Source organism: Myotis nattereri (assembly GCF_964212035.1).
Source record: "Myotis nattereri genome assembly, chromosome: 14".
Classification (NCBI taxonomy): domain Eukaryota; kingdom Metazoa; phylum Chordata; class Mammalia; order Chiroptera; family Vespertilionidae; genus Myotis; species Myotis nattereri.
Genome location: NC_138089.1, coordinates 16,968,329 through 16,983,103, shown reverse-complemented (window position 1 = coordinate 16,983,103; position 14,775 = coordinate 16,968,329). Strand labels below are relative to the sequence as shown.

General features: G+C 45.9%; 1 protein-coding gene across 3 annotated transcripts in view; it reads left to right on the top strand.

The window, feature by feature from the left end:
* Positions 1 to 5,171: 5,171 nt before the first annotated feature.
* PXK (PX domain containing serine/threonine kinase like) overlaps positions 5,172 to 14,775 on the top strand; it is a 76,391-nt gene continuing 66,787 nt past the window's right edge. For all 3 annotated transcript variants that reach the window (XM_081105906.1, XM_081105905.1, XM_081105907.1), the window contains exon 1: positions 5,172 to 5,367. In XM_081105906.1, coding sequence (XP_080962032.1) covers positions 5,266 to 5,367 — 102 coding nt within the window. In that variant the 5' untranslated portion in view covers positions 5,172 to 5,265. The remainder of the gene's footprint in view (positions 5,368 to 14,775) is intronic.

Here is a 14,775-nt window from a genome sequence, read left to right as displayed (position 1 = left end):
ATTAGGAAATCTTCCAGATAACAGGGATGGCTTTGACCGTGTGAGGTCACACATGGAAGTGAGTACAAATGACTGACTAAAATAGCAGGCCAAAGTGTACTAGCACTTTCCACATAGGGGCATTATAAGACTACAATTTATGCAATGTTTGATTGTCACAGGAAGATATACTCATCTTAAGCAATTTCAGCCTAATGTACTGGAAAATTGCTTAACAGATCTTTATATTCTATTAGAAACATTTCCATATTGGTAATATGTTTCTTTTTCTGAGCAGCAAATCTTGAGTAACAGTGGAGAAAGCCTCACCACAGCCACCATTCATCTTGTGGACTTGACTTGTATATTCATCTAGAAAAACAAGAAATTGCTAAATGCACGCTGGTTCCTCTTAGGTAACCACAGGTTTTCATTTTGTGCTAAATTACTAATTTTTTTAATATTCTTAGGGTATGATTCAGAGCAATTTACTCCCAAAGAAAATTGCTATTAAATTACATCTATTAAATTTTTATGTTAAAACATACTCCACCAAGGGCTGTCACTCTGAGCAGCTGTGCCACTCTGAATGCCTCATGTGTTGGCAGAATTTATGAACTGGCTCTGTCTGAGCAGAATGGGAGCACTGTGGAATGTCTCTTGGGCTGCACTTGAACATCTCCAGGGCCCCAGATGTTTTGCTTCCTTTGTTCTTGGCTTGTCTTCATTAGGGTTACAAACACAGCAGAGAAGAATTCTCAACGTCTTCAGTGAAACTTAAGCTTGGAGCAAAATCAACTTGAAGAAATTTAAGTTCAAATCACAGGAAAACCCAAAACGAATGTTGACACTGCATGAATAGAACTGGATTAGCAGGAGGTCCCATAGTCAATTTCTAGGTGCCTCTTAGCTCTGATAGTTTACATGACCTTAGAAACCTTGGGGATATTCCTCTGCAATGTGATGGGCAGTATCAACACGTAAGAGAAATAAGATCAAATTTGAGTTGAATTTTGTTTTTCTATCCAGATCATGAAGTTTCTAGTCGTCAGGAAATGAAAGCACCAGGAGAAAATAAATGGCAGCTCCAAAGTCCCTCCTTCCCAGAAGAGAAGGTGCACCCAAGCACCAGTGTTATGATCGTCTGTCTGTTTGTTTGAATATTTAAAGAAATAAAGTCATTTTGAGTCTGGAGGCGATGCTGCTTAGGAAGCACGGAGTTTTCCACAAGCTTCTATGATGTGATTTGTGGAGCAGTTGCCAGGTCTAAAAGCATCCTCACTAAGACTCATCTTCAGCCCATCTGGCCAAACGTCAAGTTATTAGATAACCTATGGGCCATCGAACATTTGGCAACATACAAGGATATATAAATCTGTTGTTGCTTCCTGCCAGCCCTGAGTAGTAGTGTATGTGGCAAAACTAGGGACCTGCATAATGCATTAGCTCTGCTCAGACTGAGACTGGAAGAAAAGCTAATCTGATTTGTTATTTCTGGGGAGGGTTCCCCCCTTGCTGTGTGAGCCACTTCAGAAGCCAAACAGGTGTTGAGGCAGTTGTAGGGTCTGGGGCCTGGTCTCCAGTGAATCTAGGGATCCAGTTAAGTTCAAGGTCCTAAGAGGATCTCTGACAAGGCACTGATTTGAGAAGATGAACATGAAATTACAAGGTTCACCATAGCCTTTATTCTGAGGGGCTTAGTTCGGGCAAGAATTTCCAGAGAAAGGGAAAGGCTAGACTGAAAGTTGGTTTCTGGTTTCATTCCATCTAATATCTGGTTTCTCACTTTCAGTTTCCTTTTCCCAGTGAGGAAGACTAGACAAGGCTGTTATTTTATGACCTTTGCAACTCATTGTATGATACTGTTTTTTTCCCTAATCATACAAGTAAATTATCTCCATTAGAGACATTTTGAAAAACAGGAGAGCATAAAAATGGAAAGCATCGTGCTCCCACTTTCTAGGTTAATATTTTGGTGTTTTTCATATAATATACATTTTTAAAACTTGGTATCATACAAATGCATATACAGTTGACACTTGAACAATGAGGCGTTAGGGACACTGACCCCCATGCAGTTGAAATTCCATAAATAACTTTTACCTACCTCAAAACTTAACTACAGTCAACCCTTGGTATCGGATTGGGTCCAGGACCCCGCCATGGGTACCCAAATCTGCAGATGCCCAAGGCCCTTATATAAAAAGGCAGAGAAAAAAGCATATAGTCAGCCCCCTGCATCTGCAGATTCCCAACCATGGATCAAAATACTGTTTTTGGTCTATAATTGGTTCAATCTATGGATGCAAAACTGGAGGTACTGAGGGTGGACTATATTTATTGAAAAAAATCGAGGGATAAGTGGATCTGCACAGTTCAAACCTGCGCTGTTGAAGAATCAACAGTGTTGGTTTTTTCCACCTACTATTATATAAAGAGCATTTCTTAACATCGTTACGTATTTTTTGATAATCTGATTTTTTAATCTTATTTTTAATAATGGAAAAATATTCCATTTATGATTAACCATGATTCGTCCAGTTCCCTCTTGTTAGATCCTTATGCTCATGCTGTATATTTCCACTGGTGTCTGATTATTGCCTTAGGATACCCTCCTAGATATAGAATTACTGAGTGAGAACATTTGCAAAGCCCTTGATAAATCTTGTTGAATCCCAGCACCAGACCTATTACATGGTAAGTACTCAGTAAATACTTGTTGAACGAACAAGTGCCTTTAGAAAGGTTGGAACATTGCAGAGTCCCACCAGCAGGATGCCAGAAGAGCTTTGGCATGGCCAGTGCACATGATTGGAGAATTGATTAAAGCAGAATTTGGGTATGTGTGATTCTGGCAATGAAATAATCCATTTGCATGAAAAAATAAAAGTTACAAGTTGAATCCTCTCTAAGTGATGTAAGATTTTGTTTTAATAGACTGATGCTTTTAAACATTCTGGGCCTGGCCAGCATGGCTCAGTGGTTGAGCAGACCTGTGAACCAGGAGGTCGTGGTTCAATTCCCAGGGCATATACCGGGTTGTGGGCTCGATCCCCAGTGTGGGGTGTGCAAGAGGCAGCCTATCAATGATTCTCTCTGATCACTGATGTTTCTCTCTCTCTCCCTCTCCCTTCCTCTCTGAAATCATTTAAAAACAATTAAAAATAAATAAATACACTCAGACAGAAATGGAATGCAGGAAGAGTTCGGATTATTTTAGGACTGAGTCAAGAAGTTCCATGCTTTCCTCAGTCATATCTTTGTCCATTGGGTTTTGGCCCCTACGTCACTCTGTCAAGGCTCCTTAGCCACTTAGGATTGCCCAACAATCCCATTCAGTTTGAGATCTGGAGACAGTACCCGTTAGATACTAGCCCAGTGGTTCTCAACCCTGGCTGCACATTAGAATCACCTGGGAATCTTTTTAAAATCCTGATTTCTGGGCCTCATCCTCCAGAAATTGTTTCTTTGTTACTCATGTTGTGGCCCCACCCCATAACAAAGAAACAAAATTTCCAGAGGATGAGGCCCAGAAATCAGGATTTTAAAAAGATTCCCAGCCGAAACCGGTTTGGCTCAGTGGATAGAGCGTCGGCCTGCGGACTGAAGGGTCCCAGGTTCGATTCCGGTCAAGGGCATGTACCAGGGTTGCGGGCACATCCCCAGTAGGAGATGTGCAGGAGGCGGCTGATCGATGTTTCTCTCCCATCGGTGTTTCTAACTCTCTATCTCTCTCTCCCTTCCTGTCTGTAAAAAATCAATAAAATATATTTAAAAAAATAAAAAGATTCCCAGGTGATTCTAATGTGCAGGCAAGGTTGAGAACCACTGTACTAGGCCTTTGCTGTGTTATCAAATTTTGGGGTATTGGTGGTGGTGGTGGGGGGGAGGTGTTACTAAGAAACACTGTTTTCTTGTCTGAAATGTAGAAATTTAGGGGATACAAAGTTAAGAGTTAGAAGCCTGTTATATGAACTGAAGGGAAGGAAGAAAGTAATATTGAGCTTTTATTATATGCCAAGCCCCTTCCCATCCTACTTCATTCTTCATATCAACCTTTCCATACAAGTATTATTTCTATTTTACACATGGGGAGCTCGGCTCAGCGAGGTTGAGCAACTTCTTCAGGGTCACACAGCTGGAAATGCCAGAGCCCTGGAGATGCTGGTCATCTAATTCCAAGTCTAACTCTGCATCATCCTGGGGTGCTGCCCTAGGAGAGAGCAGGGTGGGTGGGATTTCTACGTGTATGTGTGTGTGTGTGTGGGGGGGGGGCGCGATAAAGGATAAAGCGGTAGGGTAGGGGCACTGGTAAGGAGTGCCAGTATTGTGGCCTTGGGTTCAGACAGACTGTGGGACAAATTTGGGGCCAAGAAGTTGGACGCAAAGTTCTCTGCCGCTGGGTTTGAGATTCTTCATGAGGACCCCAAGTCTGAGGGATCTTGTTTGGGGGTTCTCAGGGTTGAAGGCCTGTGGACTGAGCTAAGAGCTGGACCAAGGGTAGAGGCTGGGAGTCCCTGGCCCAGTTTTTAAGGTTCCCAGTTAATCGAAAGAGCTTGGGTCTGAGGGTGCTGGAGTCCAGGGGCTCCCACTGTGAGGTCTAATTCTGAGGGCTCTGAAGAGTGAGGTGCAAACATGCCCTTAAAACCTGACTTTGAGAGACTTGTTTTTAGAAAATCTCTGGATCTACAGGGCGCAGACTGAGGGTCCCGTCCTGAAGGCCTTTTTTCTGGGCCTTAGGGTCCTTGGGTCTGAAAGGCCTGGGTGGGAAAGGTCCAGCGTAAAGGTTGCAAGTCTGACAGTCCAGCTTCTGAGGGCATTATGTCAAGCCCAACACTGAGCGGCTTGGTTTGGGGACCTGTGGGCCTGAGGGTCCCTGGATCACAGGGCAGAGGACCCGGTGTCCTGGGATCTGAGGATCTCTGGAGGTGATGCTTAGGGAGGGTGAAGTGTCCGCGGGCCCGAGGGCCAGGGCCAAGAGCACCACCCGGTGTGCGGAGCGGCGGCAAGGACCTTGGAGAAGAGCGCGTCCAGGCAGCGCCGACTGATGCCTTCGGCGCTAGGACCCCGCGGGAGGCGGCGGCGCGAAGTGTGGCCAGTGCTGAGAGCAGCGGCGGCGCGGACGGACGGCGCTAGGACCCCGCGGGCCGGGCCGGCGGGTGGCGGCGGCGCGTGGGGCGGCGCGTGTTGACAGCGGCGGCGGCGGCGGAGGAGCCGGGCAGGCGGGAGTCGGCGCCTGTGGTTCCTGCCCCGGGTCCCGACGCGGTGGCGGACGGGCGTCCCGGGATGGCCTTCATGGAGAAGCCGCCGGCCGGCAAGGTGCTGCTGGACGACACGGTGCCGTTGACAGCAGCCATCGAGGCGAGCCAGAGCCTGCAGTCCCACACGGTGCGCGGCCCGCCCGGCGGGCCCGGGCCCCGAGAGGCGGGGAAGCCCGGGCGGGGACGGGGCAGGGGTCGGCGGCCCCGGCCGGAGGGCTTTGGGTGGCGGGGGTTCTGGGTCTGGGTCCGGGGCCCGAGCGATCCCTGAGGTCCGGAAGGGGGGAGGGATCGCAGCCCCCAGGGCCAGAGAGCGGGAGGGGCGCGGCGGTGCACCGGGGGGGGGACTCCGAATTGGGGGTGCTGTTGGGGCCCCGGGCCCCACCTTGGGCCGGCGGGGTAAGCAGACCACTCGGGACCCGCTCATCCACTTCTGCCCGCCGCCAGCCTCCTCTTTGGGGCCGCGGAGTTTCCCTCCTTCCCGCCGGGGTCTGAGTGGTGGGATGAGGGTGCCGGGCCACAGGCAAACAGGGCTCCGGAGCCCGCTCGCTGGGCCCGCGGGGCGGCGGCGCCGGGGCGTGCCGCCGGGTCCCGGTCAGGTGCTGGGCCTTGGCCCGGCTGGGCTCGGGGAGACCGCGGAGCAGCCTGGGGTCCTGCTGAGGCAGGTGTTTGCATGTGCTCCTGCCCGGCGCTAACCTGCTATTTAGTGGGCAGCGGCAGCGTTCATTGGAGTTTAAAATCCACTGGAGTCGCATAAAGGGGTAATAGGTGCTCATAGTAAACACAGGCAGAGTTCCTTTCTGTTACACATGCTGTCTTTTATGTGGCTTTAAACCCATGGTGGTTTTCATTTGCCGGTACCTTTTTTGGAAAAGCACACCATCCATTATAATTTACAAGTAATGAACCCCAGAACTAGGAAAGGAAACAGGAGCTGCCAGCCGGTGGGACTTTGGGAAATAATGAATGGGAAGAGAGGGATTCCTTAAGTTGTAGTGTTTTGTTTGGTCACCAAATCAGATTCCGGCTCGCAGGCTTGTTTGTTTACCACTGCAGTGTGTTTGGGGTTCATCATCTGGAGGCTCGGGCCCCACAATAGCCTTCTGTTTCTCTTTTTGTTCAAGCTGTTCTGGTGGCTTCAAAGAGACCTTTTATTCTGTTGTATTAAAGTGGGACTTTTTGAACCTCAGTTTCCTCTTCCGACAGCTATGCTTCGTAGGGCTTGGATTGTTCAGTGTTCATTTCCAGTTAGGAAAAGGAGTGTGTTTTTGTTTTGTTTTTTTTTTTTAAATATGATACTTCTGTTGTTTACAGTTTTTTGTTGTTAATCCAGGATATTTTCCCATTGATTTTAAAGGGAGTGGAAGAGAGAGGGAAAGACAGAAAGAAATAAAGATGTGAGAGAAACACATGGATTGGTTGCCTCCTTCACATACATGCCCAGACCAGGGCCTGGACCAGGGGAGGAGCCTGCAGCCCAGGTCCGTGCCCTTGACTGGATGGAACCAGGACCCTGTGGTCCACCGGCTGGCACTCTATCCACCGAGCCAAACCGGCTAGGGCAATGATCGTATTTTTTCAGGTACATTTTATTTCATTGTGCATATCTTTAATTCTGTTCTACAGACTTGTGAGCAGGTAGTATATAGGACAGAATTTGTTAAACTCTCTATAATTTGTGTTAAGGGAGTGTAAGTTAAGGGTTGAAATCCATGGTAGGGAGTCAAGAATAAATTCTTTTCTAAATGTTTTTAAATATTTGGTTGATTGATTTTAGGGAGAGAAACAGCGATTTGTTGCTTTACTTATTTATGTATTCATTGGTTGGTTCTTGTATATGCCCAACTGGCAATCAAGCACACAACCGTGGCATATCTGGACCACGCCCTCACCAACTGAGCTACCTGGCCATGGCCAAGAATAAATTCTGCTGTTAAATTAGATTTTGACTGGACTGTGGGCAGGTAAATCTTACAACCTTTTAAGAAGTGGAGTTGCGTCTTTTACGTTTATTTTGAACTGAGAATAAAGAAGGAGATGCTTGTAAATGCCCACAGATCACTTCTTCCAGGAATCATTCCATGGTGGCCTGCCCCAGGCCACGTGCTCACCTCTACCTTAACGCTGACCAGTTTATTCTGTACTAACTTCTCTCTCTCTTTTTTTTTTTAAGCAAACAAGAATTCATTGACCACAGCAAAAATATATTAGGACAGTGAAACAAAGAAGGGCATGGAAGTAGCAGCAGGAGAGCCTTAGGCAGGGCTGCCTGGCTCACTGGGAAGTCAGAGGAAAGGGGAGAAAAGGGGCCTTGGAGACAGATTGAGGGGGTTAGTCCAGGACAAGCTGCTGCTGCCCATTGCTCCCCTGGTTGCAAACCTCATGGGGTCCCATAGAGGTTAGAGGATATGGGGGTGGGGGTGGGCGGGGTGAGGGGTGAGAAGAAGAGGGGGAATGGAATCCCAGCCTGAGCTGCACCAGTTGGGCAAACCATTAACTCTTAAGTGTCCTTGGTTTAAGGAAGATAGGATGTACTAGGTGTTTATCCGTCTCAGTTTCCCGATTCCACTAGTCTTGGAATTTTCCTAGCTTCTTACTATTCTATAACATTTCCCCCTCAGAGACTTCCACCCCTAAAATCTTTTAGGGTTGACGAGGGAGGAGGGTCTGTTTTCAGTAATTGCTTCCTGCTGATAATGGTATATGTTAGGGTATGGAAGTCTCTCGTCATGTCTGATCTAAGGGAGACAGGGGAATGGGATCTGAGACTGCAATAGAGTGACTGTTGGCTGTTTCTTCTAAAGTAGGGATGGGCTGGAATTCCAGAAGTGTCATCATTTGACACAGAGGTGGTGATGTAGATACATGGTTTGTCAGGGCACCAAAAAGATGTTACTGGCTAGATGAGGAGACCTCCGTTCTTGTCTTCTGGGAGGGGTTGGGCGGGGCAGGGGGTGGGGGGGAGAGGGGAGAGTGCCTGTAGGCTGTGAGAGGAGGGATACTTCTTGTTCATTTTTTGGTCCCAGTCCCTGGCATCTGAGGATTTCATTTGCGTTTGTTGAATGATTAGTAAATGAATCACAACCTTCCTTGGCCTCTCCTTCTGTTCGTGTAAAATGGTAGGGCTGAAAATTGGGACAACATCGTATCTGAGGCGCTAAGTTGAGGGGTCAGTGCTTCAGCAAAGTGGTAAAAGATGTAATAGAATTCCTTTTCTATTGCAGAGCTTTTCTTTAAGGAATGAAGTAAAATAATTGAGGCGAGAGAGAATGGCTGTTCCTGTAACGATGACTGAACACAAAAGACAGTGACTCACAGGAGACTCATAGAGGCAGATGTGTTGGAGTAAAAAAAAAAAAAAATGTAGCATTGTCTTGCACAATTTTTTATTCCTCTGTGTTCTTGTCAATGTAGCTGTAAAATCTGAGACTGAGAAATGTTGCATCAGCCCTGAACTTTATTGAGAAAATCAAATGCTGATGCATGTGTTTTGGGCTACTAGTGCCTTCTGAGTACGTCCCTTTAAAACAGGAACTGCTGGGAATTATCTTGGAAAGAAGTCGTTGAGGGTGGTATATAGGAGAAAAAGGCATTGTTTTCTGTGGGAAGGTTGAAGATGGCTTTCTGGCTTGTTAGCCAAGGGAGATGGTGTCCCAGAAGTCAGAGGGGCATCTTCTCTGAAATGCTGAGTCTGTAGGAAGCCACTCCTTGGCTAGAGGACAGAAACCTACAGAGAGTGTATCGTAGACAGTCTGAGGTTGGAAGAGGCAAGACCTTCATAGGTAGGGGTTTGGGCTGACACTTGCTAGTCCTGTGACATTGGTTGGGCGAGTCACAACCTTTAAAAAAAAAACAACATATATATATTGATTGCAGAGAGGAAGGAGAGAGAGAGAGAGATAGAAACATCCATGATGAGAGAGAATCATTGATCGGCTGCTTCCTGCACGCTCCACACTGGAGTTCAATCTCGCAACCCGGGCATGTGTCCTGACCGGGAATTGAACTGTGACCTCCTGGTTCATAGGTTGACACTCAACCACTGTGCCACGCCGGCCAGGCACTTAACCTTTTTTTTTTTTTTTTTTTTTTAAATATATTTTATTGATTTTTTACAGAGAGGAAGGAAGAGAGATAGAGAGTTAGAAACATCGATGAGCGAGAAACATCGATCAGCTGCCTCCTGCACATCTCCCACTGGGGATGTGCCCACAACCCAGGTACATGCCCTTGACCGGAATCGAACCTGGGACCTTTCAGTCCGCAGGCCGACGCTCTATCCACTGAGCCAAACCGGTTTCGGCGGCACTTAACCTTTTTGATGTTTAGTTTGTCAACTGTAAATGGGTTAATAAATGCCTACCCTATTCGCCTCTCGAGGTTGTTACCTTCATAGGTAGTTACCTTCTGAAATAATCTTTCTGAAATATTTGTAAAGTGCGTTCCTCCCTGGTGACATGTATGCAAAGGGTTAAACACATTAAAATGTTAGCATTGCAGGTAAGCTAATTTCTGTCCATTGTTCCTTTGGTTGGTCAAGGTTGTGTAGTCTTGAGAAACAAGAATTTATAGCAGAAAGTTTTAAGTCAGGTATGATTTAGGCTTTATGGACTGGAGAGGGAAAGATTTTGTCAAATGAAAAGCAGAGCTGCCACAAGGATGATGGGAACACATGGTTACCACCAGAAAAGCCTGTTGGGATGAACAGCTGGCAGGAAAGGTGCAGGCTGGTCGGTGATTCTGTGCCTGACTGGTTTGAATGATTTTATTTTTGCTTTTATGGAACACAGTGACTTTAGTGTCAGAAAATAGACCAGGCCTCTGCTGCAAGGAAATGAAGGTTCTATAAAATCAGAAAGGACAGTATTAGAGAGAGGATGTGTTCAGCATTTAGGGGGTGGGAGGAAAGGGAAGGACTTTCCAAACAGAAGGAATTCTGGTAAGAAGCCATTTGGATAAATGGTGGGAAAGTCTGGGAGGACTAAGAGAGAAGACAAGGAAAATCTGTAAGTTCTTGGCTACATGAAAAGGAAAACTTTTAAAAGCCAGTTGACTGAAAAAAAAAAAAAAATGCTTACTTAGCTGAAATAGAAACCAGAGGACACAGACAGTTCTGGGGAGGTTATCAAAGATGCACATCCGATTTTTGCTGGTCAGGATGCTGTGGGGTGATAGCTCAATCTCAGTTTTCTCCTTTTTAAATATTCTTCTCCGAGGTTCCTCTGAATCAGGACCTATTTTCTCTGTGTTTGGTGCATTTTGTTCTCGAGAAACAAAAGATAATTTTAGTGATATTTAGACATAACAGAAAAAATTCTAAATCTGTGGAACAGATAAGATTACATGTTAAGATCTTTACTGAAAATGGATCTCCCCTTGAACCTTTGACTTTAGAAACTGCATTCCTGCACCGTTTGTTTATTCGACAATACTCATTCATTTAACAAAAATGGAGTGAGTGCCTACGCGCCAGGCGCACACGGGAGACAGGGTGGCGAGCTAGACAGCTCCTGCTCCTGCAGAGCTTGGTTCCATCAGACTCTGAGGCCTCCCATTTTACAGAGTGTGTGCAGGTGACCAGGATCTCCATCTGTCACAACACCAATGGCTTTGAAGTTCCTCTTGTGGTTTGGTTTATTGAGCTTCAGCTTCTTAGTCAGTGACCTTTTTAAATAGTGTTTAAAATTTTATCCATACTTTACCAGAATACTGTTAACCCCAAAACATTCAAACCTGTAAAGAATGTTTATGAATTTATTTAAGCTAAACTGTTGACAAATGCCGGGAAGCAGATCCTCAACGAATTGAGATGATGCTCCGGAGGATGGAGGGTTACATCTATATTTATATATTGCAATCAAAGGAAGGGACATAGGTAGGTTACATGAAATCCACTGGTGATAGACTAGAGAGGCAGGAGAAAGCAAAGCGGGGCGAGTGTGGGGGGGGGGGGCAACCCCTGGGATTGGATAAAAAGTAGAATGATGGACACATACTTAGGTGGGTGCAGGAACAATTAACAATGAAGGAATTTGTGGTATCTGTCCTGGCACGCAGGCACATTAGGTTGTGCCCCAAAGGGTCCAGAAAAAGGGAAGTTACAAGTTACCCAGGCATTTCAAGGGTATGTTATTATAGATGCAAAAAGACAGATAGGCTCGGTTAAGATAAAGGTCGATCTTGTCAGGGAAGATAGCAGTTTAGGCAGTAACTACCCACCATAACTGCTTTTAATTAAAGTTTAATTTCAGACCATCCTTTGTGGTTACGTTAGGTCTCTGAGTTTGTAAGGCCATCATGCAGGCCTTCCCTGAGCTTGTCAGGTTAGTGTGTGGCCCCTTTCGTCCACAATACCTATTCAAATGTGAGGCCAGTTGTCCTCAGATCCTGACATTTTAAGGCGATCCAGTGCTCAGTACCAGAATCTTTCCGGTCTTCCCTTTGGGATACTATTTGGAAGTTTTTTAGAATTCCAATTTATACTGAATACTTAAAAAGTTATTATTATTATTATTATTATTATTATTATTATTAGATGTTTGGAAACAGCCACCCTGTGTACACAGCTTCCATATGGATTGTGGTCTTGTTCAGATGCAGACAGGATGGGAGTTAACTTGTCGCACTTCCATACATTATAATAAAATAATAATAGTTCTTTTCTGGCAAGCTAATCAATCATCTTCTCCTTGGTTATGTAATTTTCCTCACTTGTCCTTTAAACCTGGGATGGATGCAGTCAGATGGAGTTGGAAGCATTTAGAAATTGTAAGTCATCTCTTCCTACTGAAGAAGATAATTTTTTGCAGCCAGATTTGGGGCTTGGTGATTCTTAATCCTCATATATCACCTCTTTTGAGGGTTATCACACTAGAAAGGTTTCCTGTGGTAGGAATACAAATAAGAAGCTGGCTATAGTTACTAGTAGGAGATGTAGGATTCTGGGGCTGAAGTTTATTTTATGTGAAAGATAGGTAAATGTTTTGCTCCCTAGGGGAATCATGGAAACAGCCACCCTGTGTACACAGCTTCCATATGGATGGTGATCTTGAGGTTGTCCAAAATACAGAATTTTGATTTAGGGTCTAAATGAGGCCGTTTGGAGTAAGTCATACAAACCCACTGCACGCAGGTTCTTTTTCAGGCTGCTAGAGGTTTCTGGCGGCTTCACATGAAATGAAACTCTGCCCGGCCGGCATGGCTCAGTGGTTAAGTGTCGACGTATGAACCAGGGGGTTGGGGTGTGATTCCTGGTCAGGGCACATGCCCACGTCTTGGGCTCCATCCCCAATGTGGGGCCTGCAGGAGGCAGCCAATCAATGATTCTCTCTCATCATTGATGTTTTCTCTCTCCCTCCCTCCCTCCCTCTCCCTTTCTCTCTGAAATCAATAAAAATGTTAAAAATAGAAAGAAAGAAATGAAGCTCCTTTACGTTCCAGCCTTTGGCATCCTGAAATGAGAGACCTGGACCCGAACATTGTTCTAGAGCTCAGAAGTGCTTAAGTGTTTGGGATGTTGTGGGAGGGAGAGCAATAGGCTTTTCTCATTGTTTTTCCTCTTACACTGGAAGCCGTCCTGTCAGAGACTTCTTTCATGAATGATGCACTTGGGAGGGGGACATGAAGGTGCCACTTCTTTTCAGAGGAGGTAACAGGGCCCATCATTTTCAGTTTGAAATTTTTGATTAAGGACCACGGGACAAGCACTTACGGGGTAAATACGTGGACTGCAGGAAGGGAAGAGTTTGTGCAGATGGACCATTTGTCTCCAGCTGATCTTGCTGACTACCAAATTCGTGGAAAATCTGGCTGCTTCTGGCTGAAGGTCAAGATATCGTGTTGCTTCCTGCTTACTTACTAACGGGGTGCAGTTGAGAGCAAAAGGGAATTCCATTGTCATTGTTGTCTTCAGATAATCGAGATGACCAAGAGAGTACTCTTCTGTTTATTAACATGCTAGTTTGGGGAATTCTTCCTGGAAAGTTTTTTTTTTTTTTAAACAGCTTTGTGTAATGCACATACCATTCATTTCACCCATTTAAGATAAACAACTCAATGGCTTTTAGTTTATTCACAGAATTCTGTATCTATCACCATAATCAATTTTATAACATTTTTATTACTCTGAAAAGAACCCTTGAGCCCTTTAGACTTTACCCTGGAAAGTTTTATAACATTGCAAGGTGCTAAACTTGGGATGTATTCTAAGCACAAGGTCTTTAGCTCTTCAGATCTGCTCCTTTAAGGATCATCTCAGAGGGACAGATTCTCCATAAACACATGTTTCTCAGAACCTCACTGACCTAAAACCTGCTCTTAGGCTCTGGATCCCTGTTGGGAAAATTATTAAGAACTGTAAACTTGGAGAATTACTTATTTTAGTTGGTGAGATAAGTGCATTTTAATGTGTACACAACCACAGGATACCCTACTTTATGAAAATCCTATACTTAGAATAGCAGATGAATTATGTCCTGTGGTGTGAAAAATTGCTATAGGTTGCAGCTTGCCTAGTGCATAGGCGTGCGTGCCTAGCTGACTTGGAGTGCGGGAAGCAGGGTGCCTGAGGCCTAGCCAGGGCTCCGCCTGCTTATCACAGCACCTCTGTCTGCGAGGTCTAAACAAGGCTGCCTGCATTTCTTTGACATGGCTCATCAAAAGCAGGTCATTTCTCTCCTTATTAATTCAGTTGAGGCTTTTTTCTGGTGGTGGAGAGAGGGGATGAATAGAGTGTTGGTATGGCAGAATCCTGTATGTAAAAATATCTAAGAACCACCTGCAGAGGTGAAAAGGAAGATTAGTATTCGATCCAGTGCCTTCCTTTGAGCCGTCTCCCCCCCCACCCCCGCCGTGGCAAGTGATTCCTGGGCAGGGACTCATTGCACTGTAGGCCGTTGCACTTTAGCACGTACGCACAAGCACATGCACACACGCACGCGGGCACACACTTGCATGCACCCTTTCCTGTTTGCCCAGACAGAGGGAAATGAAGCCTGAATTGGGCCTGCTCACACTAGACCTTTAGTGTCAAGCCGGGGATTGGGCCAGTGTGGCAGCACCCACGGACCCAGCAGAGCACAGGGAATGGCTGGGAGGTGACTGGCACCTTCAGAATGCTGCTCCCTGGGAAAGGCACGGTGTTCTCTATAGCCCAGCTGCTTCCTTCCCCGAAGTGGACGTGTATGTACCCTGGGGTTGGACAGTTTTCTCTGTGTCTGTCAGAAAGCCTCTAAGGGGCTGGGAGCATTAGCAAGCCCTTGTGAAGAGTGTCCTGTGTGCCAGGCACTGTGCTGTGAGTTACAGTGAATGATGAATGAAACGGAGCTCACAGAGGTGGCAGACACCGAAACCAAAGGTGATGGAAGGCATTGAATGCGCTGCTGGTCTGCCTGGGAGCGGTGAGTGCACTGTGGGAGCAGCTCCGTCCACCCAGGACCCCCTGGGTTTAGGGAATTAGGAAAGGCTTTACAGCCCTTCAGAGGACATGTTGTAAATCCCCACTCCCCCTGTTTTTCTTTGCTTTAAAAAAAAAATACAC